This window comes from Nanorana parkeri, unplaced genomic scaffold, assembly GCF_000935625.1.
Source record: "Nanorana parkeri isolate BGI_ZX_2015 unplaced genomic scaffold, ASM93562v1 scaffold158, whole genome shotgun sequence".
NCBI lineage: Eukaryota > Metazoa > Chordata > Amphibia > Anura > Dicroglossidae > Nanorana > Nanorana parkeri.
Genome location: NW_017306426.1, coordinates 1,444,118 through 1,470,713, shown reverse-complemented (window position 1 = coordinate 1,470,713; position 26,596 = coordinate 1,444,118). Strand labels below are relative to the sequence as shown.

General features: G+C 39.5%; 1 protein-coding gene across 3 annotated transcripts in view; it reads left to right on the top strand.

Moving 5' to 3' along the window:
• Positions 1–26,596, top strand: part of RNF130 (ring finger protein 130) — a 240,657-nt gene that overhangs the window by 209,302 nt on the left and 4,759 nt on the right. The window contains exons 8-9 of one of the 3 annotated variants that reach the window (XM_018554434.1): positions 2,624–2,717; positions 12,386–12,602. The exons of 1 other annotated variant lie outside the window; for it this stretch is intronic. In XM_018554434.1, coding sequence (XP_018409936.1) covers positions 2,624–2,717; positions 12,386–12,401 — 110 coding nt within the window. In that variant the 3' untranslated portion in view covers positions 12,402–12,602. Of the gene's footprint in view, positions 1–2,623; positions 2,718–12,385; positions 12,603–26,596 lie in introns of those variants that run through there. One more of the 3 variants, XM_018554436.1, reaches the window with a different exon arrangement.

The following is a 26,596-nucleotide window of genomic DNA, read 5'->3' as shown; positions in this document are numbered from 1 at the left end:
GTGGTACCGATATATATGAAGCCAGAAAAACTGAGATGAGAGGTTATCCAGCTGGAATATAGGCATGTTGCAGTATTCAGATGCTTGAAGGTTGTCTTTGGTCGGTTCAGTGAGGAAAAGTCCAGTAAAACTGGAGGCAAATGTAGCAAAAAGTGTAATAATTGTAACAAAAACTACAACATTAAACAAAACAAACACATTTACTGTGGAGGCCATATTCCTAAGCCCTGGTTCACACCTAGGCATATTGCATATGCTCGTCTGTCGCGCATCTTTTTTACCGCGATTCGCGGTAAAAAATCGCGTGACAAACGCGCGTTTCCGAGGGCTATTTGGCTGTATCCCAATGGAAACGCGCAACAAAAACGGCCCAAAGTAGTACATGTACTTTTTCAGGTGTGGGCTGTTTTGTAGCGCGTTAGGGACGGCCTGAAATATGCCAAGGTGTGAACCAGACCCATTGAATACAATGGGATTTAGATGTTTGAGCGTTTTGTAGAGCGTTCGTCGAGCGTACAACGCGCTACAAAACATTCAGGTGTGAACGAGGGCTTAGCCTCCTAAGGAATAGCATACTGCCTATGTAAGAAGACTAGGTGGGGGGAAATGTTATACGCCTGGATGTCAGTGGTAGTCATATTCAAGTAATTAAAAAAAAGCAACTTTTAACAGATTTCAAACAGGAACAAATATTGCTCAGAGATTAGAATGTATCTTTATAAAGTATCTGCCTGGGAAGAAGGGCATTTAGATCCACCAAAGAGCTATAGGGTACCAGTAGGTTGCATCGTTAGCGATTATTAATACACATCTTGACCTGGCCTGGCTGCCTTGAGAAAATCATCTTTTTCCTTTTTGTCAAGACAAAATGGACCCTAGTTGCTGATTTTCCATTCACAGGGTGAGTCCCCGGGTCTTTTTCTACTTTAGAAGATTTCCTGCTGCCTGACGAAAATAGCATAGTACAGATGTGGAGGGCGAAGGTAGCAGCACATGCGAGGCTGCAGTTAATATTATAAATGGATCCCTAATGTGTAATTTGCATTATGTATTCCCTTAAAATTTATTTTAGCAACATGTGTATGAGTTAAGGTAGCTTTGACATTTTTGTGTTGTTTGATAACAGCATGCTAAAGGTCATGCTTGCCCTTTAAGATAACTTATAGAGTGTGCTTAGTACATAGAATTTGGCACTTTAATAAATAAAGCCTTTAATTCCTTGGCTACATAGTGAACAACAATATACGGGCATGACCAACCACTGACGTGGCCTTTTCTGTTGATTTTTACTGCTCGAGGTTGAAAGCAGAGTTCCATTGTGTTTGCAGTAATCAGTGCCAATCTTCTGCTGTTTTTCCCTTGTCGATATGAATAGAGTGAAGTGTACCAGGTGACATAGATAAATTACCTAACAGCTGTTGCAGTGGCCTAGATAGGAAAATGGATTAAAGGAGTGTTGAAGTATGTAATAAGGGCTGTAGTGGGCTTGGCTTTGTACCACACTGCGGTGACTGATTACAGCGCATTTTACTCAAGACAAATATTAGCAGGAAGCGTTTTGTTTCTGAGCTGAAGATATTTTTCATGTTAAGAGTCCAAAAAGATATATGGTAGCTTGTCAACACAGAATCTGTTTTGCTGTGGTGTGACCCCATTTTTAGTGTGGCAGACCAACACAATCCTTACACTACTGCAATATGCCTTTTATACATACGTATTTGTCTTTATCTGTAGTTTCCACATCCTGTCTATATAGCTTTTTTTATGTTGTCAGGTAGTATATATCAGGCATATACATTCTTTGCATTGTTCTTCCATGTAATTAACTAAATGATTAAACATTGCTTGCTGTCAATATGCATCAATATGCATATGCTGCAAAAACTAAAAGGTCCTTTTAGCTAACATCTGATTCCTCGAGTTTCAAGTTGATATCTGTGAAAAGAAGTGCAAGTTGTCCCTACACAACAATGGTAATGGGACAGTTATCAGAGCTTATCTGTTCCTTTTTATTTTACAATTGGTTATTTCTGCTGGCTGGCTAACACCTCAACCAAAAGAGAGTTTTGAAAAATGGACCACGGAGTCAAGGGAAGACTTGCTCCAATTTGAAGCAGCAACTTTGGGAAATCGAACGATGAACAGTCTCCAGGGAAATGCTATACTATAGACTTGTTATATTTGGAGAGTAATGTGTGATTTATGTAAATGTGTTTTTTTCAACATTTTCTTTTGAATTCGCAATTTAAACTGGTGAAATTGTTTAACTGTTCTGACCTCACTGACCTGGTGGAAAAATGTTTTAATGGCTGTATCTGTGCAGTGCCAAGTAAGATCCCTGCTTGCTTCATTCAGCACTAATTCTTCTGGTCTGTCCTCAGTCTTGCTGTTCTGTATGCATCTATAACCATTTTCTGCTAACTCTCCTCTTTTCTCTCTCCTGTAAGTAACTATACTAATCTTGGCTTTCCATCTTGGTCGGTTGGCTCAGTCCTGTGGCGTGGCCCCCGAAAACCGCTCTCTTCCTTCTTGTTCCCTTTGGCCTTTTTGGGCATGGGATGTGTTGGCCTTGCTGCTGAAATTGCTGTCAAGAGTGACTCCCTCCCATTTCCTTTGTCAACAGAAGAATGGTTCATTATTGCCAGTTTTGGTCTCCTCAGCGCCTTAACACTGTGCTACATGATCATCAAAGCCACAGCTAGCTTATACGCCACTGAGTAAGTAACAATGTATTTTCTGTTCTCTAAATACGCTGTTTACTGCAAAGACTTTAAAAAGCAGCCAAGATTTCATAGTATGTAACGCATAAAGCAGACTTTGTTCATAAGAACACTTTCAGGGAATCCTGTGGTTTTTTGTTTTTTTTGCATAGTTAACAGGAGAGGAGGGTTCAGACTCTGCTCCTTGATTGGTCAGCAGACAAGATGGCAGCGTAGAAATATGTAAGACTGTGAAGGAGTCTTGTTTGTTCTGAGTGACCTCTGACCTTCAGTCACATTGTAAACACTGCAGAGTTAATCAGGAAATCTTTCAGGCTACAGCTATATTCCCTACAAGCTCTTTTGGTGCAGTTATACATGAGTTTTTTCTCTCGGGAAAAAAAAGCAGTAAAGCCATTTGGAAGCAGTTTTAATTGCTTTGTGACCATATTTTGCTGCTGTTTTGGGACATAAACTAAAAATAAGTTCCAGTGCTGTGTGCTACCACTTCGCAACCTGCAAGTATATTGTATGTCTGCTGCCTCAAACTCCTCTGCATCCCTTTTGTTTCACAAGTGCTTCTTCACTCACCCGACTTCAACAAAAAACCTTTTGCCTAGCTGAGAGCAGTATATAAGAATCCTTTACTTGCCTCTGTGAACCCCCTCTACGGTGTCCTGTTCTGAACATCCCTTTACAATGAAAGCATAGGAACAAGGCACCTCACCTCAATGGCTTTAGTAGGGGAAAGACAGCCGGGTGCTCACCAGCAGGAGTGTGTCCTCGCTCCAACCAAATAGGCATATAGTAAAGGAAGAATCTGGCCGCACTCCGTTCCACGCTGAATCAGTTTATTGACTGTGTCAGTGACACCGAGTCCTGCCTGAGGTCCGCCCCCTCTGAAATGTCATATCTCTATAACTAAGTCCAGGAATGGGTGAAACATGTCAGAGGGGACTGACCTCAGGCAGTGTCACTGATGAATTTTCAATAGCCTTCTTTAGCGTGCGGCCAGATTCTTCCCTTTACTATATCCCTTAAAAGATCAAACTCCCTAGCAACTGCACTGCAGTTTCTGGTCACAAGATTTCACAGAAGCTTTCAAAGGGAATTCTCCAATCTGATACACACAAGGAGACAATGTGGATCTAGATCCAGATAATAGAGACCTGCATATATCTGCTTCTATATAGACCTGCAAATTCGCCAATACTCATTACCCACAAGCCATTTTAGAACCCTCTAAACCCACAGCCTGACCTGCTCTACACTGTTTATACCAGCAGCCCTACCCATGTTAAACTCATGAGCATCTTATAGAACAGAGCTGCCATATTACAAGACTTCTGAACATTACCATAGACTACTGGCTTTTAGAGACCCTTCCCATTTACAGGGAGAGGTTGGCCTTTTACAGCAGGAAGCTTATTAGTTACAGAAAAACTGACCAATTACAGATAAAGACTGATCAGTTGCAGAGGAAGATTTCCAGCTCTAGATAGTGATTGTTCTGTGGTGTCTGTAATCTCCTGCAACCTGTTATCATGAAGCTCACTGGGAGTGTACTTTCTGAAGCATGTGGTTCGTAATGTCCCCTCTTAGGTGTGCTGTATTCCCCGTTTGGATTCCTATTATACTAATTACACTCATGTAAATAGGGATTATAGATCACACTTCTCCAATCCACATGTGCTTCATACAGTGACCTGGCCCTTATGGCAGATCCAGGGCATAATTCAGTAAATCCATGTAAGAACTGCACAAAGGTCTTTAGTTCCAGCTGGGTCAATGCTTGACCAAAAATTTAGCTATGCTATGCATGTTGTGAAAGCAGTGTTAATGTAACGCATTGCCTGTTTCTTATGAATTATACTTTATTACCTTGAATAAAAGGACTTAAATTATAGACCTTTATGCTGACCTTACATGGACCTACCCATTACGCCAATTACATTCAAACTTCAAGGGCAGGCATAAGTCTAATTGGTGATGCGGAGAACCTTTTAAGTACTGACTTATTTTAAAGTGAGATTTTCTCTGTGTTTTGGAATCGATCTGTTTAATGAAAAGCAGGGTGTTCTCAGAACACCAAATTGCCAACAAAAAAGAGTGGGGTGGACAGGTGCACCACAGCAATTAATGGGTAAAAAAGTGAAGTACTGATCACCGAGGCTGTGCTCCCGCTATGTATCTTTGTCTAGTTTTCAATTCTACCTGGAACATACCTTTCAGGATGGGAAGTCTCAGAGATAGAAATTAAATGCCTAACTCCTTGTAAAATGCAATGCCCTTACAAACGGAGTTTGCTGCAATCCTTCGTAATAAAACAAATCATGTTTCTGCAATAATGTTTTTAACCCCCGGTAGAAAAAAATACTGGTTTACCCCGCAAAAATATTGGTTTATACCAAGAAATGCCTGCTTTATACAGACACACAAACAATGTACATTTTATTTAATTATTATACTTTATTAGCAATGTTGCCCATGTTTGCATAAGAGTAAATAGATAAACCAAAGCAGAATATGTATACATATATTTAATGACTCCATCATTTATATTCACATTACTATATATACTTCTAAAAATGCTGTCACTGCATGTACTTTTAAAACTGTAAACACATTCTTATGGAAATAACCTCCTGCATTGCTGTATTGGAACCACTAAGAAGGCTCTCATTGAGGCATGTACATTTTCTATATTAATGCACCCTCCCTTGTGGCAGCACTGGCTTAATTTTCTTCAGTGTCTGTCATTTAGGAGTTATGATCCTTGCTGGCCTGTGGCGCTTATGATAAACTAGAGCAAGTCCATCAGACCTATTATATTCAAGGATCAATACACTGCACTCAGAACAAGAACTTATTCACTGCATACACTGTAATGAAATGAGCTGTCCATACAGATAAGAGCTGTGTTGTCAGTAAAGCCGTTTAAGAGGTATCATAAATGTTGAATATGCTTGATACCGGCTTAACTTTTCCTTTTTACTGCTTGCAGTGTGCATATTTAAAGTCCCATTGACAGAGTGTGACAGCAGCCATTTTGTAAACTGAAGCAGTTTTATGGTCATGAAATGTCTTGTTGAGCTGTACATCACAAAGACTGAGTGCCTCTAACTTAGGCCGTTGTTCTTTTTATAGAAAATGTGTACTAGTTCACCCTCCCCAGCACTTTAAACCTAACCTAAAATACCCCACGAAGCTGCTTGGTTTAAACTTGTAGTACATACAACTTTTGTTGACTGCTAAGCACATAACCATCCTTGACAACCAAAAAAATCACGACTGTCAGAGAGGTTTTGCAGTATGTGGTAGTACACAAACTAGGTATCCATTGAGATACCTGGTTCAGATAATATAAAATGTTTTTTAACTTTCATTGTCCGTGTTTTTTCATTTCTGCTTCCATGTCAAGGTAAAGTATTTACAAAATGACAGATGAGTTGTTATACATTTTAACTGTAGTCAGGGTATGGAATTCAAATATCTACATATTCATAACAAGCTGTAAATGAGCTTTAAACAAGCTGCTAACTTACCTATGCAGCTGCAGGCACTGTGGGAAAATGTATCCTCAAATTCACAGCAGTAGCACTGAATTTCTTCCAAGTTAGTTATCTCAGAAGCTTAGCTCAGTCTGCCCCCCTCCCAGAACATTTGGTCTGTGTTTATATTAGATAATTGAAAGCTGAAAGGATGTGGAGTCACTGCTTGGAGGAAGAACAGGGTGAGCTGGGCTGCAGGGAGAAGGACTTGAAGGACAGCAAGGAAGGATGAATTGCTCCACAGCTGTCTGCAGCTACAGAAGTCAGTGGTGGCTTGTTTTAAAACTCATTTACTGCTTGTAAAGACAATTTAAATAATATACACAGTTACAGCTGACCACTGTTCTCAATTAAAGCTTACCCATCTGCCATTTTACTTTCATTTGGAAAAAAGCAACTAATCTGGGCCCTAAAGTAATTATAAACCTAGTTTATTACAGATTATCTGCAGCACATAGCTTACTGTTTATTAATACTTTTAACAGAAGCAGAAAATTGCATACCAAAACAAAAGAGGATTATAAAATGTTTGTTCCCACAGGCCTTTGTATAGAGAGTAACATAAATAATCATATTCTCTGTGTGCTGATGACTTTCCAGCCAGGAGCCTTCCAGTGACATACATCAATAGTCTGTGTGGGAAAAGAAATAAAACATAAGAGTATTTTACTGAAAGCTCTGTTTACGGTGCTGCTTCCCCTTGATGTCCTGGGACACTCTCAGGTGTTCAAGATCTTTCCCTGAAAATGCCTCTGGTTTTCCAAAATAACCAACTGTTTCATGCTGATTGACTTCATATTACAATAAGCTTTTATTTTTAAAATGTGCTACCGTTCTTTGCACCTTTTTAGCAGATTGTACAGTATTTGTAATGTTTGTTTCATGTTAAACATCTTATCTTAATGTGCTCCCCCTTTTGCAGTGCATACAACTTGGCTAAGTGAAAACAATGCACTCCCTATTACATCTCTAGTGGCTTATCTACAAAATCTCTACATGTAGCACAACAGCAAAAATGTGAAAGAGCATGCATGTAAATTATGAAAGTCACTTAAAAACAGCAATATTTACTCAAAATATATACTCTGTCAAAATGCGCTGCTCCTTTAGATTCAATTTTAAGCTAAATATTATCTTTATAATCCCCCTGTACCCCAGTCCCCTTCCTTCAAAGCCCTAACAAGCATTTTTCTAAAACCTTCTTTACAGCTTTTTTTCCTGATATCTTTGGTCTGGCTAGTTGGTGCTCTTCCTTCTCTTCTATCCTTTGGAGGTGGGTGGTCCTGAATTCTGCATAGATCCGCTCTCACATAGTTACGAGACAATAATCTCTTCAGCATTCTCCTGTGAGCCCATGGCAGCTTGATTATGTGTGTGTATCCCCGCAACCCTGGTTTCACAGAAAGTGGATTGAATGGCACTGTTCATCATTCAACCTGGAAAAAGAACCAGTGCTGGATGAACCATGGAGGAAGATTAGTAGGGTAGTGCTGGAGTGTAAGGAAGGTGAATATTGCTCAGTAAACTTTCTTTTACTATACTGGAGGGGTGCTATTAATATGAAAGCAAGTGGAATTGGGCTTTCGTCTCTTCTGTGGCATACAATGCAGAACCTAAATAACTTATTAAATAACTAAATTAATGGACATGTCATGCCTCTCCAAATCCCATTAGTCAGTGTTGTTTTTCAAACTTTTGCTTGTTTGAGTCCACTTATGTGACGCAAGCGTTGCATTCTTTAATGCCATGGTGATGTATGCAATCCCTTCATTGGCATTAAATGATCCTCGTAGAGCCTGGCCCTGAACTCCCACCATGTTGTTTCATATGTCGCTAGGAATTATCCAGGAATGAAGAGGAGGCGCTGAAGGGAAAAGGTATAAGCAATGCAATATACAAATGCATGGGCCCGCCTGTTCTACTGTAATGGACAGCATTGGTAACCAATTGTTGAGTGCACCTCTTAAAGTTGTATTGTGGGCAAAATAAAAAATGGCATATATGATTACGTGGTTTACTAGATTACCACAGCAGTTTTTGTTTTTCTCTACACCCCCTGCAGGGTAGTGTTCTTACATAATAGTCCTTTAACAGGTTGAGTGAACAACGCTGTCACCCTTTGGACAGGGTAGTCTTAGATGATGAGTTTTAAATGGACTTTAGTCTTAGATGATGAGTTTTAAATGGACTTTAGGTAAGCAACAAACAAATTAAAGCAGTTACAACAACAAATATTTTTTTTTCTTTTCAAGAAAAGGTTTAAGCCATATGACATTTGTAAGCACCCCTAGCAGTGTTGGATGGCTTATCCCAAAGCCTGGAACTGTCACTGTTGTTGGACAGCTTGGCCTGCATGTAAATATGTTGAAAAATAATTAAGGCATGTGAAATAAAAAGGAATTCATATACAGCATCCTGTCATTATTAAGCCCATACAGTTACCAAAAAAAACTATATTTTTATTATTGTCCTTTTGATTGGATTGGGCAGGGTTTAGACACCTGCTAGAATGCTAAAGGTGCCCAGGACCCCGGTTTGAAGATCTCGCCCCATACCAGCTGTGTAGATATCAGTCCTCATTCTCTATATACTTCTGAGGTGGAGGTGTGACACCACCACTGCTATCACCTGCCCCTGCTGAATTCTCCATAACAATATACAGAAAAATAGATTCATCAGCAATGGTGCTTAGTAAAAGCCCTGTCCCAGTGGACACATACCTCATTGGATGGCTGCATATTACATTTTGTCAGGAAAATGCATTTACATTTGAAACCTAGGTAGCATAAAACAATAATTAAGCATTTTATTTCAGAGTTCACCTGAATCACTTTAGTTAAATCAAGGGCTATTTATCTTCCAGGGAGGACAAGGCGCAGAGACACAAACTGTTTCAAGATCCCTGCTATTCAGTCTCCATTAATTAGCTTTAAGAGCAGCCCCCTGTCTTGGTTGCAATTACGGCAAATGCCGTTTTTTTCTTTCAGTAAAATGGCTTTGCTCTTAATTGAAGGTTTTTTAAATTCCCTAAAGTAGCAGCTCAGTAATGAGTGAATTATTCTATTAGACTCAATGAAAGTCCCATGTGCAGAGCCCTCCTTTTTGGTGCTCATGCATTTGAGCCCTAATGAGACAAATGTGCATTACATATCTCATATGAACATATGCTTACAATATATACAGTAGGAATAACTTTTACAGTAGTCACAAAATGTAAAATTGTAGATTTAGTAAGATTATGAAGGATTAAATCTCTTCTGAGATTATTCTTGGCTTTTTCTCCCTGCTCGCTGAATTCTCCTCTGTAACAGTCTGACAGCTTGCACTTTGCTTGCTCTAAATCTAATCAGACATATTCACCTCTAAAGCAACACAGTCAAAAAAGGAAATCCCTCACCCTATCCTAGACACCCTTGGGTGCCTATACTTACCTGGTATGGTTGATGATTTCACACTCAATGGCATTCCCCCTAGCCCTAGGTGATACCCTGGGCCATGGCAATTGGCTGCTTATGTTCCAAGTACTGCTTTGTTAGATGCAGGGATGTGTCACAAGCTACCTTTTACTCAGAGGTACTGTGATTTTTCTGTACAACAAGAGTGTAACATTACATATATGTATAGACGTCGGAGGATGCCAAAGATAGGATGAGTTGAAGAAAAAGATTCTTGGTTTACTCATATTACAGGACATGTTTAATGGAAACCTGTAATGAGAGAAACATAAAGACTGACCTTTCTAGAAATGCTAGTTACCTGGCTGTCATGCTGTCCTGTCATGTTCAATAATTTCAGTCACTGATCTGGAACAAATATACAGATTAGTTTTTTTTAAATTTCTAGGTCAGTGACTAAGTATTAACAATGGTGGCACTTACTAATAAAGCTGTAGTAGCATTTAAAATATTCAAAGTCTTGTTCTATGTTATTATATTATGCATATTTTGCACTCTTTTAATGTTACTGCAGCTTCACGAATCAGGGCCAGTGGGTCAGGTTAATAGCCAGTCATTTAGCATGTTCAGGCGGAAGTAGCCTACAGCAGGTTTATATTAAAGCGTTATTAAACCCTCAGCTTTTTTTGCATATATCTACTGCTTGCAAGCAGTAGATATATGCAAAAACCTTCAAAAAAAGTAAAAAAAGTTTTACAAGAGGTTTAAACTTACCTGTATCTTCGCTGCACGCTCCCGTCCAAAACTGAAAAATTTTGGGCGGCCGCAAAGGATCTTGGGGCGGGTGCATGCGCAGTTCAGATTTTTGGCCGAGTGACAAGGAGAGACACAAGGTAAGTCTATGGACAGCGTGCACCTCCATGCAGATACCACAGAGGAGTCCGCGCTGGATCGGAGACCCGCAGCAGCGCTGGAAGGACATCTAAAAAGGACAGGAAAGAAGAAGAAGATCGGATTAAGAGACATCATTTAAGGTAAGTGCTTACACTAACATTGGGGGGAGGGAAAAAAATACATACTTTAATGTCACTTTAAGCTGAACCAGTTGAGGCAAGTGATCCATCTCTTTCCAGGACCCACTCTACCAGTAAAATTCTGAATGGTTACATATTTGCTTAAAGGGGTAACAGCATTGAGCTCATATTTTGAGTTACTGCAACATTTGCTTCAGCTTGCTTTTTTTTTCTTTTTTTTTTAATGCATTGTACATTTTACATGCTTGGTCTTCCATATTTTGTCTATTATATTAAATGTAGGGATTTGTAGATGAGCCACTAGAGCAGGGGTCTCAAACTCATTGTAAGATGGAGCAGTAGACAGCCACTATGCAGCACTGCAAAACCAGGATCGGAGCCCGTATATGTAAACGGCAAATATGGCTGCCCACTATAGCGATATAATTACAAACTATAAACAGAAACCGGGTTGCAAAACATTGATATAGGCTGACAACATTATTTACACCAATCTGATTTTGTTAACATTTGTGTCTAAAAAGACACAGAAAAGAATATTCATTCCCTTTAAATGGACATTTACATCTACAGGATAAGTAAACACAGTTGAATGAGAGCTTAAGTGCCAGGTCTGGTCACTGATCTGCACAGCACTATAAGGCTTGGTGCATACAAATATTTCAGTTTGAGTGCTGGAAAGGGTCCAGAGTCTATTCCTTGCAGTCATGGCAGTGTACACACCTTCGCATTTGCTGGACCACATTGCAGTGACCCTGGAAATAATAAAAGCAGCATTGAGATTGCCCCTAGCTGTTGATCTGCTTTCATTCCCCAGTAGGCACTCCTGCCAGTAGTTTTACAAGTGCAGGTGCAATGCTTCTCAATTAAAATTGGAGCTGCTGTTCATGAGTATCTAGTTTCCATATGAATGCAGCTGTAAAAGGAAAAGTTTACGTGACCACCTTGCTACTAGCAGCGCAATGAAGCAGTAGGAGTGTGGAGAGACCTTTCAAGTGGAGGAACAAGCATAACGCGCTAAAGACTAAGCCTAGGGCTACATAGGCTATTAAATCTGTGTTTTTGGCAGTCATCTCATTAGTTGCACATTGACTTTATCCCCTTGAAGCCTTCAGGTTGAACCTACCCACCCCACCCAGATGTATGGCCCTGTTTATAAAGATTTTCAAAATAATTGCTGTTCGTTTCATCTTATTTCACCTCTATTTTTGTTCTCTCGTTTATTAAAGTTTGCAATTGAAAGGTGTTGGTAGAAAAAAAAAAAGGTAAGGCTTGTCTGCAAATGCAAACTGTGCTGGAAATTGATTTAGGTCACTAGTGACTGCGGTACTCCAAAACTTTAAAGAGTACCATATAACATGGCGTATCACTCTTTGTTAGGGACGAGGCAATCTCCATCAAGTTGCATCCTCTGTAATTTCCAATAAAGATCACCACCAACAGGGAGAGTGAAACCTTTTTGTAAAAGCTGTAACAAGTTTGCAAGTCTGGAGGCTATACAGATTGCCTATGAAGTCCCTTAGAGAAATAAGAAGTCAGCAGGTGATTCAACCTCTGTCCAGAGCAGTAATATAATTCTCTGGTAGAATGGCCCTTTAAGCTTATTCAACGCATAACTAAGGAATGCATTCTGAAGTTTGTCTGTCTTTTTGCATCCATTGTCTCCTCTGCTCCTGACACTTCTTTTCTTTGTGCTCACCTTCCAGAGCAGAATGGTCGTGAATTGGCGTTTACTGAAACCGAAGAGGACAAGGAAAGCTTTTCTTCTTCACGCTTCATTTAACAAAGTACAGACGAACTCCCTTTTTTTAATAAGACTATTTTTAATTTTTTTTCCATGGTGTAACTTTAGTGCCAAAGCTTCATTAAACATGTAAATTGTTAATTAAAGTAGTATAATAAAACATAAGGTTTTTGGGTGAATTCATTATTTCTCGCCGCTCTTCATGGTTGACAAGAAAGAACAGTGATTCTTTTATGGAAACAGAGCTTGGGGTTAGAACCTTCCAGATAATTGGGCCGAGTACAGAAGGAAGCTGGGCCACCCTCAAGTTCTCCCAGAAGCCTCTGCAGATTCCACGATCAAATGGGTCGTCGTCCTGAATACAGAAGAAGATTAGAATGCTTAAATGATCAACGAGGTAGAAGATTTTTCTTTGAAGATTTTTTTCTAACATTACTACTTAACTCATTTGTGATTGCAAATGTAAAATGTTCCTTGCCATGAGAACATGAATTTAACTTTGCAGCAGAGAACTAGGAATATGCAACTGTGTGTGTTCCTAGTTCTATCATTTAGAAAAAAAGTGTCTTTGTCATTGTCAAGTTAAGTGAAGCATACTAGCGCTGTTAAACATAGTCAAGGCGTCTAAGCAAAAAAAAAACCTCTGGTCACAAAAGGGTTAAGGGAAGTCTAATTACCAAAAAAAGTTAAATTTGCAAACTCCTTGTACTATAAAATATTACAATGTTTACCGTTATGCTAAGTTTTTATATCTGCAGTTAAGGAAAATTTACTTCAATGTAAAGAGCGCCATCTAGCCTCCAAAAACATACTTGTGGCACTGTTGGGGCATTCGTTATGTGGATATTTCTATATATTGACAAGGCAATTAAAGGGAAAATGCGTCCATGAACATTTTTAACTCCCTCCTCATTGGCCTTCCACTACACAGGATATCCCCCCTTCAGTCTATCATGAATGCAGCTGCCAGACTCATTCACCTTACCAACCGCTCAGTGTCTACATCCCCACTCTGCCAATCCCTCCACTGGCTTGCACTCGCCCAGAGGATAAAATTCAAAATATTAACAGTCACCTATAAAGCCATCCACAACTCTGCCCCCGGATATATCTCAGACCTTGTCTCAAAGTATCACCCTAAACGTCCCCTCCGCTCATCCATTGACCTCCTGCTTTCCAGCTCCCTTGTCCACTCCTCCCATACTCGCCTCCAGGACTTCTCTAGAGTCTCTCCCATCCTCTGGAACTCCTTACCCCAACCTGTCCGTCTATCTCCCACCTTGACTGCCTTTAGGCGTTCCCTAAAGACTCATCTCTTCAGGGAAGCCTATCCCACCTCAACCTAACCACTGAACCTTCACATTCTCACATAATTCATTCCCACGGCTACCACAGCTACCTCATGTATCATTTCCCCCTCCTCTTTTAGATTGTAAGCCCTCAGGGGCAGGGCCCTCCTTACCATCTTGTCTTGAATTGTATTGTAACTGTAATGTCTTCCTTATATTGTAAAGCGCTGCGCAAACTGTTGGCGCTATATAAATACTATGTAATAATAATAATAATACACAGACATAACATTTTTATAAACTGGAGAACAGAAAATATGTATTAATAAGATTAATTGATCTATATGCACAGCTTTCAGGGGAATATCATAGCAGAAGATGCATAACACCAAAACAGCATTGTGGGGAGCCATACTTTCCAACACATTGCTTTAGAAAAAAAATGGCAGCCTACATCGAACATTAGGCTGCTCGGGAAAGTTGCATAGATCTAAAACATCTAAAATTGGAACCATTTACATGATAGAGCTGTAAATGCTGTTAGTATACATTTTCTATATCATGTGTATAATGATTTTCTTGCTTTATTATATAGTGTTCCTTTACATTTTATTTTTCATTTATCACATTTCTTTTCTTTGAAAGACAAATATATTGGTTCTGGTGGTGATAACATTTTTAACACTTTCACTTGCATTTATCCTATTCAAATAGTTGTCTGGGAGGTTGTGATTGGTGGCATTTCATTAGTTTTATTTAAAATACAAAAAACAAAACATACACTGGGACTATACCCCGGCAACCTATTTCAGGTTAACTGGTCAAACTATGCCTAAGTGAAGTGACTTAGATTACAATTTAATATTCCTTCAGAAATATGTTTTATTATCATTATACAGGATTTATATAGTACCAACCGTTTGCACAGCACTTTACAATACAAGGAACACATTACTATCACAATACAAGGAAGGTCTTGCCCATGAAGGCTTACAATCTAAAAGGGAGGGAGAAGTGATACATGAGGAGGTAGCTGTGATGTATTTAAATGCCTACATTTTTAAAAGGATACGATACGTCTAGTTTTTGAAATCTCCTAAGTGGGACTGGGACACAGCATTTTAATACCTATTCCCAAAAATGTTTTAAAAATTGACTTTCTAATTTGTGCCCTCAGTATCCATATATCACCCTTCCCTGCTGCCCATCAACTGTCAATTGTATCTGCACAATCATGATGAGCAGCACAGTCAGCCCCATCATAGCATCATAGCAAGTTCTTCTAACTTTTCTGCCTTGTGACATTGCTGATGCCTGCACCCAGCCGCTCCCTTACCTAATAATAATAGAAATCTCTTCCCAGTTGAGTAGTTGCAAGGTACACTTCAGACACCACTTCTACCATGCCTAATCCTTCCCATAGGGTAACAAAACACCCCAAGTTATGCTTGTTTTCTAGCTTTTGGGCAGCAAGTACATTACAGAGCCTTTAATATAATTTCTTCCCATTGCTTGAAATGCATTTTCCCTGCAATACATAATGGGATCCAAAAAAATAAGGTTGTATCAGGAGCCTCTACAGAACGTCTGATTTTGTTGATGTCTGGCATGCAGCTTTACATTGAGTGATTGCATGAAAATCTAAGCTTGCAGAAATTAGTACCTCTGTTTTGTAGCTATCAGTAGTTTTAGGAAGTGTTTGATAAATGTATATGTAATCAGGAACACCCTTTAATTATACACCTTAGTTGATCTGTCCTTCCCTTGTTTTCGTGAATAGTACATAACAGTGTTGTGATCAAAATGGAACCCAGTATCTTCATATGGTGAGACAGAAGTGTTAACCGCCATTTATTATGCTGCCCCTCTGTACATACAAACTGGATATGAACAAATAAAGCAATAATTTAGAGGAACCTACAAACAGTAACCTACAATAGCCAATCAACTTTTGGCTTTTTGCAATTAAATATATGTTATGTTTTGAATTGTTGCAGTGGGTTACTGCACTTTGAAGAACGCATTGAATAAGCAAAGGCTGGGATGTCTGATTAATAGTTTTTACATTCACTGGTAATCCTGCTACAAATAACTTTATGTAATGAGGTGTTTAATCATCTCTCCTAATCCCAGAGGCTGTTGGGAGTTTCTGCTGCAGCAAATAACAGAACTTCTGTTTTTTTGATGATCTTGAAAAAGTAAAAATTGGTGGAGCGAAAGTGAGCAATCTTGGCACATTCAGCTGGCACAAAGCTAAAGTTTATTGATTTTTTTTCCTCTAAGTAAACTTCGATATACTGTTCATGTCATAAAGCTTTAGTGTGCATCATCTTTACATAACAGCACTTTCCAAAACTCTGAGGTGAGTTGCCTGCCATATGATAGGCACAACTCTGTGCTTATAGCCACTGTTAATAAAGGTCTCTTCACCTAAATATTGGGTCCCACATCACAGTGTGGGCAATAGTAGGAGTCCTCAGGGCCAATACTGTCCATCAGTGGTGTTCACCGCTGTGACCAGGGACCCCTGCGGCTGGCGAGTTCATTAAAAGTTCGATTCACCGCCCACCTCAGCTGGTGTGAGCAGTGAGGTACTGTACTATAAAACTGGAGCAAAGGACTGTGGCATTTTTATAAGCATGCATTTTACAAGTGCAGGGGACATATGGACAAGTGTCACTGCCCTTATTATACCACCGCCCTGGTCCAAGGTCTGCACTAGCCGGATACAGCTATGCCGCTCATGGGCAGCAGGGCAAGAAGAGAAAGCACTAAAGCATAGGTGGAAGTTGGGAGGATTTAGGCGCATGTGGATGGAGCAGAAAACATGGTTGGTTCTGTGGAGAGGCTTTGCCTTTGAGCCTTCATAATCTTAAATTCTCTTATCTGGGTGAGCTTTTCCTTCCTTTTCTTCTTTACTCTTAAATTTCTAATTTTCAGGGGGATTTTTCTGATGACTTTTTGCAGTTTTAGAATATTAACCTACTACTTTATACATTTCAACATTAACCTGACAGCACTTTTATATTGTTAAAAGTCCCAGGTGAGAGCTGGCATTACAAGGTGTCTGCTAATCCTTCTATTAGCCAAAGTCGGTTTATCATAACTGACAGGTATTCGTGATGGAGCAATAAGTATGTCATCTTTTTCCTTTCTCGCTCTTGATTGGTGGACTGTAGAGTGCAATACTAGCTCTGCATTCTGGCTTTATTTTAGAAAAATTATATGCTGATGCAGCTAGTAAAAGGCCACCATCACCCACGTACCTTGCGCTGCACCAGAAAGACAGAACCGGGGTACAAAATGCGCTATTGTGACAGCATAGTCGTTAATATTTAGGCCAGGAACAATGTAGAGTGAGGAGGCACTATTTCTGAATTTGGTTCAAGCATGATGAGACTCTTTTAGGGAACATCTAGACATGTAAATTGTGTACAAGCAGTACCCTAAAAATGACCTTTTTTGTTGCATTCCTCCTTAAAATGGTAGGGCACTTGCTTCTTGAGCCTCATAGCTGTATATGTGCAGTACAAGATCATCTAAGACAATGGGGGTGATTTACTAACCTAAACACACACACGCACTAGGTGCGTGTGATTTTTACACAGCAAAACGTATTTATCAACCAAAAAGTCTCTAAAAGCATATTTCCACTAATGCCATATACGGAAAAATCATGCACATGATGCATTTATAATGCTGCTTCACAGTTTAGATAAAAATGGTTAGCTCATGCATTTGCATTCCTGCATTCATCAACGCAAGCAACACAATGTAGAGCTAATTTACACAACATCACCTTGCAATTCATGCAGGGTTTTGCACAACACACCTGCTGGTTGTGTACACACTACAAAGGTGTCTAGATTCCACCAATAGATCATGCTGGGAGGGAACACACTACAGAGGTGTATACTTGTTCGTGGCGTGTTTATAAGGTTAGTAAATCAACCCCACTGTGTCTCTACTGCTAGTCTTTCAGGATGTGGAGTGGGATTTGGTGATGTCATTACTGCTCACTTACTCCCCTATGCTTGCTTTTTTTGTGCTCAGCATCCATACAACTACACCCAGCCTGAGTTTACTGTATGGATAACACTTTGGCTCTCTGTGTGGAGTTTGTGGAAGATACTTGTATCTGAAGTTAGAATGGTAATCTTATTTAAAAGGTAACTCAAGAACTTGTTAATGTTAATCACTGATATCAGCTCAATTTTCTTCGGTGAAGCATATGATCAATAAGACACCTTTCTAACTTTTTCCTTTATTCATCCCTTCACGGCCTGTCACCTTTGATCAAACAAGGTTCGGTACAGCTCGCAATTACCAGAGCACATTTATCTGGCAGTAGATGGAAGCTGTAAATGACTTTAGGTATATGAATGACTTTTTGAATGTCCTCTCTTCTTTTATTCTAGAACTGCTCTATGTGAGTTTCATTTTCTTGGACATAACAATTACCGTATGCACTATACATGATACCCGATTTTTACTGACCTTTCACTTCAGCCTTTATACATTAATCATTACTGATTACAGCTGGGGTGTATAGAGCTCCAATGATGTATGGGCTAGGGAAGCCACTTAATGACATGATGTAATGCATTTGAGCCAGGAATAAATAGGCTGCATGGGGAAATGAATCTTCAAGTTGTATGAAACACTTGATATATAGTTTATAGGTGCGCCCCTGCATAAAGACTTCATAGGAAAGTGATACTGTCACTTAACTAACATAAAACTAGAAATGTGCTCTCTTGCAGAGCTCTGAGTGCTGCTAATATGTGACACTTCCAGCTGTGGCAGATAGCACTCACTGCAGTCCACTGGTATGTCACTACAGGACCCAGTAGTGACATAGTGGTCCTTATCACCCTTTTTGTCCAGTTGTGGGTGGATCCTAAATGCTTCTGAAACCATTCTTCTTTGAGTCACAGGCAGGGGATGGGCTTTTTGACGCCGTGAGCTCACGTGAAGTGGATTGAATACTGATGGCCATTTAACTTTGATTAGGAGCTTATGTATGTTCCTGCTATTCAACCTTAGTGGCAGTGTCTTACTTTTATTATTGCCAGAAGTCTGATTTAACTTCATGTATGTAAAGCAAAAGCATGTATGTGCTGTCTGTGTCCCATTGGGGAGATTTCCCTTCTCTTCCTAGTGCATCTATGGGATAGGAAGTGGGAAGAAATCTCTGTTGGTCCAAAGCTTATGAAGGTTGCGGGTTTTAGGTACAGGAGGTAATAGGATAGACATGTTAACTACAGAATTGGTTAAAGGGGTGGATGTTACTAAGTAGTAGTGGTTCTAGGGCTGAAAATCAAGGACCCTTATTCATATTCTGCAATAGGACCAAGGTGTGTCAGTACAGCCAGCATGGCAAATTTATGTGGACTCCATGTCTACAACTACCTTCATCAGGAGAGTCACTCTTCTAGAATTCTCTTCAGTATAACATAAACTACGTTTGTATCCTATTGTTCTGAGTTATGTTTTAGTATTGCTTTGTTAACCACTTCAAAATCAAAACCCATAAACCCTTTGTGTAGAAAAAAAATATATAAAAATTGATACATATGAATATAAGCATTTCTAAATGAGAAAGTGTCATGTGTCATGCTGGCTCCTTTTGTGTAATCAGACATGGTAATTCATGTTGACATGTCCACTTTAGCAGAATATCTAATGCTGTGGGGGAATCTACATCTATATGTACACGGGATTCATTATTTTAGCTGAGGTTATTATTATAAGGTTGTGTAATGTGAGGTTAATGGCACAATACAGCAATCTGAAGCTCTGCTGTTCAGACCAAAAGACCAAAGAGCTCCATTAAGGTCCTGATCAAATCAGCTGCTGATGGAAGAGAAACCCAATCTCCTCAAACCGTGTTCGGTGTAATGGGAGACCCCTCAGTGGGATTAAAAGTCCACTTATTACCGCTTGACATGTTATATCCTGCCCTGATGATTGGTATCTTGCTGACTGTATATTACAAACATTGTACATTGCTTTTACATGATTGTGAGGGGAATAACAAGCCCTTGATCATCAGGTACAGTCATGCAAATGTTTGAGTGCTCCTTGTGGTATTGCATGTTTTGCTTATTTCCTAAGGTAAAAGTTAAGCTGAACTCTATGCAAACAGCTAAACAGAGCTAAAATAAGGGACTTGTTTTTCTCTCTGTTTGGTCAAAAGGTTCACACAGCTCAGCCAAACCGCACAGCCTAACAGGGCAGGAGACCCACATTTTTCCTGATGCAGTTAAATAACTCACAGGTATTGTCCCTTCTCCAACTAGTAACTGGACATTGAAAGGAGAAGCAGAAGGCTGATGAGCTCATCTCTCTGCCACTTTGCTCTTTCATCCTAATGCATAACCCTTGTTAGAACTGCATTGCAGTGCACCTAGTTGGCTGCTTATGATGCTTCTCCCCTCTCACAGCCTGAGCTCTGCTGTACAGGGATTGCAGGCTGATAAAATTCTGTTTTTTGCACTACTTGCATTACAAAATCAAGTAATAATGTAATATGCTTATATACTAACTGCCTGGGGGGCTGTGAATCCAGCAGTGTAATAGCAACTGGGATTGTTAGTCCCCTCTCCTCCACTGACATTGGTCCTCTTTTAGATCATGAGAGGACCATGCCTCATGGACATTCATTAGGTCGTGTCCATGTCATGCAGGCACTGATTTGGACATCTGAAGGACCCAAGAGGAACATCACAGTAGTGTTACATGACCACAGCTTAAGGTAAGTAAAGAAGGACTTTTGAATAGGGATTTTTTTTTTATTTCAGTGATCAGATAGAGGGGTGATGGGAGGGGGGTAGCGGAATCCTAGCATGGGGCTTTAAGAAAGAGAAGCCTTACCTTTATAAATAAAAAACCTCAATGCTTTTCAAAAGACAAACATTTCTTAGCCATACCAAGCACTTGAATGGTAATGTGTATATAGACATGCTTTAGCGAATATAGTACAGAGAGCAAGGATTGGATGTGATGTATATTACATTACAACACACCTCCTGGAGCTGAGCGCCACTTGACTCTTATGTGCAGATCTCAGTCATCATTTCCAGTACTGATGTTAGAATACGGTATATGAAAGGTACAGGCCTCTGAGATCTGGGTATCTGAGGCTGGTATTCACTCAGCACTGTAACATAATCACAGTGTTAAGAAAAAAACCTGGGACAGGAACAATGTTGTAGTTTCGTCCTGGATTTGTAGACGTACAGATGCATAACAGGTAGATGTACAGAATGTATAAAGAGATCAGGTGGTTTGCAGCACATAACGAGGATGTATTCCAGCAGAGTACTTAGCATTGACAGCAGCAATTTCAGACACCCCTGTTAATACAACTAAGCTCCCTGTTTAGATTATAGTCTTAGGGGGCTGTGACATACAACATTCCTATAATTCCAGCTACTGAATTGTATTGGGTGCTTTTATTTTATAAATAACAACTGAAGAAGTTAATAGGTGGTAATAGGAGACTCTATATAATCAGGAGGACTGATAGAATCACCCGGATCGCCTTAGCCGGTTGGTTTGCTGTCTCCAGGTGACAGGGTTCCACGTGGTGGACCAGGTAGAGAAATTACTGGGAGGGGATGGGCATGACCCAACTATTTTAGTCCATTTTGGGACTAATGACAGAATACATGGATGATGGAGGATGCTTAAGAATCAATTTAGAGAACTAGGCCGCTGGTGGAAGCGAAAGAGCTTCAAGGATATATCGTCTGGAATATAATAGGGCAGATAAATTAGACAGGGTCAGACACTAATGGAGAGTAGAATGGGAAAATATGGAGGGGAGGGCTATGGCGGGTGATAAGGAGATTACAATGTTGCAAACATACAATACTATTTGTACTACAAAAAAAGATATGGTAAATAAATGGGCAAAATGCAAAAATGGGCTAAAGTGTTTGCTCACCAATGCCAGAAGTCTGCCAAGCCCAATAGAAGAGTCAGAAGCTTTGTTGCATGAGGAGCATCATGATTTTATTGGTATTGCTTAATCTTGGTTTTGTTCTTCACACGATTGGGCTGTTAATATTCCTGGCTATGCTTTCTTTCGGAGAGACCGGGTAAAAGGAAAAGGTGGCGGTGTCTGTCTCTATGTGAGAAGTGATATAAAAGTGAATGTGAAATAAGACCTTGTTGATGGGAGAGTGTGATCATGCTGAAGCATTATGGGTGGCATTACATATTGGTGTGCATACTGAAAAGTCATTAACTGGATCTATTTACAGGCCCCCAGTGTTGGGAGGTAGAGGTTCAGCTCCTTGCACAGATGCATAGGGCTGCCAGGGATGGAATAATGGTAATAATGGAAGATTTTAACTATTCTGACATTGACTAGTGTAATGGCACTGCTGGAGCAGTGAAAGGGAGGAAATCTATAAACTTATTACAAGACAATTTTATAGTACAGTTTATAGAAGTCTCAACTAGAAATAATGCTCTGCTGAATCTGTTAATCTCAAACAATGTGGGGCTTAGTACAAATGTTCCTATAAAAGAACTACTGGGTAGCAGTGACCATAATATGATTTCATTTTATTTAAGTGGTAGACAACAAGCACATACTGGAAAGATAAAAGCACAATTTTAAGAGAGGGCAAAATCAATGCTGAGGGCTGCTGTCCATGACTTAGACTGAGAGGGAAGATTGTCATCAAAGAACAGAAATGGTGTTCTTTGTTTCAAATGTTTCAAGTCAACCATATTCAAACACACTGCAAAACATATTCGAAAGGGCAATACATTTACAAGGCTAACAGTAAAACCTACGTTTAAAAAAGCCCTAAAAATAAGAAAGGGACATTACAAAAATATAAGAATGATGGAATACGGTCATCGTTTACAAGTTACAAAGAATATAACAAAAGATGTAAAAAGGAAATCAAGATTGAAAAATTTCAAAACGATCGACAGGTTGCAAAAGAGAGAGAAAAACACCAAAAGATGTGTTCAAATATATTAATAGTAAAAAGTTCAGGTCTGAGCATCTAGGCCCCATACAAGATGACTCAGAGTTGGTGACTGGGAACAAAGATGAGGCAAATCTATTAAACAACTTCTTCAGTTCTGTGTTTAAGGAGAATGGTGGAGCTCAAGTCCATAATAGGGATGGCAGTGGCTTGCCCTTAAATTAGCTACAGTGCTTGAAAATGGATATGGTCCAGAAACAAGAATGGCTTACACCCACCTGTTCTCAAAGAGTTGAGCTCTGTTATTGTGAAGGCATTGTTTATCATTTTTGGAGACTCTTTATTGACTGGTTTATACCAATGGATAGGCGCACGGCCAATATGGTGCCTATATTTAAAAAAGAATCAAAGTCTTTACCAAGTAACTACAGACCTGTAAGCTTAACCTCTATAGTGGGAATATGCTTGAGCACTTGATAAAGGATCACATAGATTCGTTTTTGCTAGAAAACAATATTATAAGCGATAGCATGGATTTACAAAAAGACTGAAGTTGTCAAAATAAATATTTTTTTTTATGAAGAAGTAAGAAAAAACCTAGACAAAGGAATGACTGTGGATATGGTATACTTGGACTTTGAAAAAGCATTTGAACAGTCCCCCACATACAGCTAATGTTTAAGTTAAGATCTGTAGTTTCAGAGAATAAAGATTGTAAATGGATAGAAAACTGGCTTAAAGACAATATTCAGAGAGTAGTGATTAATGATTCATACTCTGAATGGTTAAAGGTTGTGTGTGGTGTACTCCAAGGTTCAATGTTGGGACCCTTTTTTAGCCTATGTATTTAAAAATTGTGTTGGGGACTAAAAATACCATTCCTGTGTTTACAGATGACACCACGCTATGTTGTTAAATAAAGACCTTACAAGACATCTCAAACACAGAAGCAAACCTGAATGCACTGTTTGATTGGACAGCTATTTGGCAAATGAGGTTTATTTGTTAATAAATGTAAAGTTATGCACTTGGGGACTAAAAACATGCATATGTCATACACTATAAAGATGGTCATACACCTATAGATTATATGCAGATTTTTATTGGCAGATAGGAAAAGGGCAACAGATTCCTCTTTCTGTGCTAAACTGTGTGGATGGAGGAATCTCCCACTCGGCCAAGATTCAACATCTTGCTTGTCGGCCCCGCTGGCTCTCAAAATACCTAAACAAAGCCTGCATCCAATCAGATTGTTCAGGTATTTTGCCAGAAGCGGGGCCGACTAGCAAGATACTGAAGCTTGGCCCAGTGGGGGATTCCTCCATCCACCCGTCTTACCGTTAATGGAGGAATCTGATGTACTTTTTCCATCTGGCCATAGAAAATCTGCAGGAAATCTATGGCCAGCTTTAGAAGAGTACAACTGGGAGAGTCCATAATCCAGAAGGATCTGGGTGTTCTGGTTGATCATAGACTTAATAATAGCAGTGCCAAGCTTTCAAAAGCAAAAAATGTATTGTAATAAAAGTATAGAAACAACAGAGAGACATACTCCTGCCCCTGTACAAAGCATAAGCTTCGGACTTAAGTTCACAAAAATAATTTGTGGAACTGGAGAAAGTGCAGAGAAGGGCAACCAAACTCATAAGAGGCATGAAGGAGCTCAGCTATGAGGAAAGATTAACTGACCTGAATTTGTTCTCTCTTGAGAAGAAGTGATTAAAGGCGGGGGGGGGGTATTACTACCATACATAACTGGTCCATATAGTGAACGTAGTGCAAAGGTATTCACGTTAAGGTCATTCTGGAGGACAAAGAGAGAAAAAGAGAAAACTTCTTCATACAGAAAGGCTTCTTTACAGAGCGAGCTGTGAAAATGTGGAATATGCCCTCTTAGGAACTAGTTCTTGCCAGTTCAGTTGTTTGTTTTTTGTTTTTTTTTGTAATCTGGAGGCATTCCTAAAAGCACGTAATATAATGGTTGTTAAAATGTATAAGTAATAACACAACAAATTGTTGAACCAGGCAATATCGAGTTGCTTAGGGGATATGTTAGCTTTTTCCCCTGTTGAAGCTGATTGAACCATACTTTATAGAGGTTGTTTTTCCCTCCTCTGAATCAACTGTTAGTATAGTGTTCTGTAGCCATATGAGGTTTTTTTTCTATTGGTTTGAACATAGACTATATATGCAAGTCCAGGTTGATCAGATGGTAGGAATTGACGTAATATTAACTAACAAGGTTAACAAAGGACTTTATTGTAGTTTTTATCAGTAATGATAACCAGGAACTTTCAGAGGACAGAAATGATCATAGACAAGCCTCTAAAACCTGAGCTTGTTTCAAGAATTCGAGGGCAGTTGGCCGCTATAGTTAAATAGCAGGATAAAGATTTAACTCTTTTGGCCATAATAGTCAGTTAGGTGTCTACCTGCAGTGTTTAGTATGGGCTAGAAATATAAATACTGTAGAGACATAAATACTATGGAGTGATTAGTAAATAAGGTCAACTGAGGAAGCAAGTACTTCAGTCCTCTCTTTCCATTGCTACTAGAATTGTGTGATCACCACTCATTGCTTCATATGAAACTTGTAATGACAGAAGTTTGGAGGCTGCAGTTGCTGACCTTTTAAAAATGCAAATTCCTTGGGCGTCATGCTATTGCAAAGGCTTCAACACATTAATCACAGACATAGAAATATGCATATAATGAGTTCTGTCTTCATTTGCTGTGGGGTCAGTGACTTAGAATGTATTGAGGCCAAAGGATCAGCTTGACAGCCAAGGAATTAGCATCTTCAGAAGGCGATGAGCAATGCCAGCCCATGTATTTGTATTATGGCCGGTTTCCTTTAAAAACAGTCCAAAGCTCTTCAGTGGTTTTGTATATAAGCGCGTAGTTGTCTGCTCCCCAACCAGGTCAGGGAGGATAATGGAAGCTAATTTTTAGCTCGTTATACAACAATAGAGAGCTTTGCGTTTTGTATCCAGTGCAATTTCATGTTGTTGTTATTGTTCTGTAATCCGCATAATAGCATTTAGATATCAAGTGGCCTACGGAGAGAGAGATAAAAAGGGATAAAACTACAAATTGAATAATGTCATTGTGGTGAGTTGGAAACAGATGGTGCAGTGCAGCATGGAGCCTTATTCCCATAATCAGGATGACCTCTGTGTGTACGTTGTACAGCATCGTAGTGGTCTGCAATACCTGTAATACTCTATTGCAGTGGAGTAGGTGAGGAAGGTGACACACTTTTCAGCAATAAAGGTTTTTGGGGATTTTGGAAATGTGATATTAAAATGATATGTGAATTAAACCACAAAAATCTCATATAAGCTTTAAAATATAAATGTCATTTCAAAAGCCATTTCAATATTTTTTTAATTTGCCACTTTCAGTAAAACATTGTGCATACCTTATAACTTTCTACACCTTATAGTACACACTCCTCTCCACGCCTCCAGTGATGCCAATCACAAAAAAATTTATATGCAAAAATGATTAGCTAAATCTACAAATGCTTCGTTTCCTTCACCTTTCTTCCTTTATACTGACCTTTAAAAATAATGCATATACTTTAGAGTTTAGATAAAAAAAGTACAGGAAAACGCTTTTGATATATTATAATAATTTTTTGATATATATACAGGACATTTGACCACAAGAGTGCACAGTGGCTAAATGGTTAACACTTCTGCCTTCTGGTTCAAATTCTCGGTCAGGGCACTATCTGTATGGAGTTTGCATGTTCTTCCTGTGCTGCGTAGGTTTCCTCCGGGTACTCCGGTTGCCTCCCACACTCCAAAGACATGCTGGAAGGTAAATTGGCTCCTCTCTTAATCGGCCCTGCATGTATGCATGTGCGATGGGGACCTTAGATTCAGTGGCGTAACTACCGGGGGGGCGGGGGGTGCGTTCGCCCCGGGC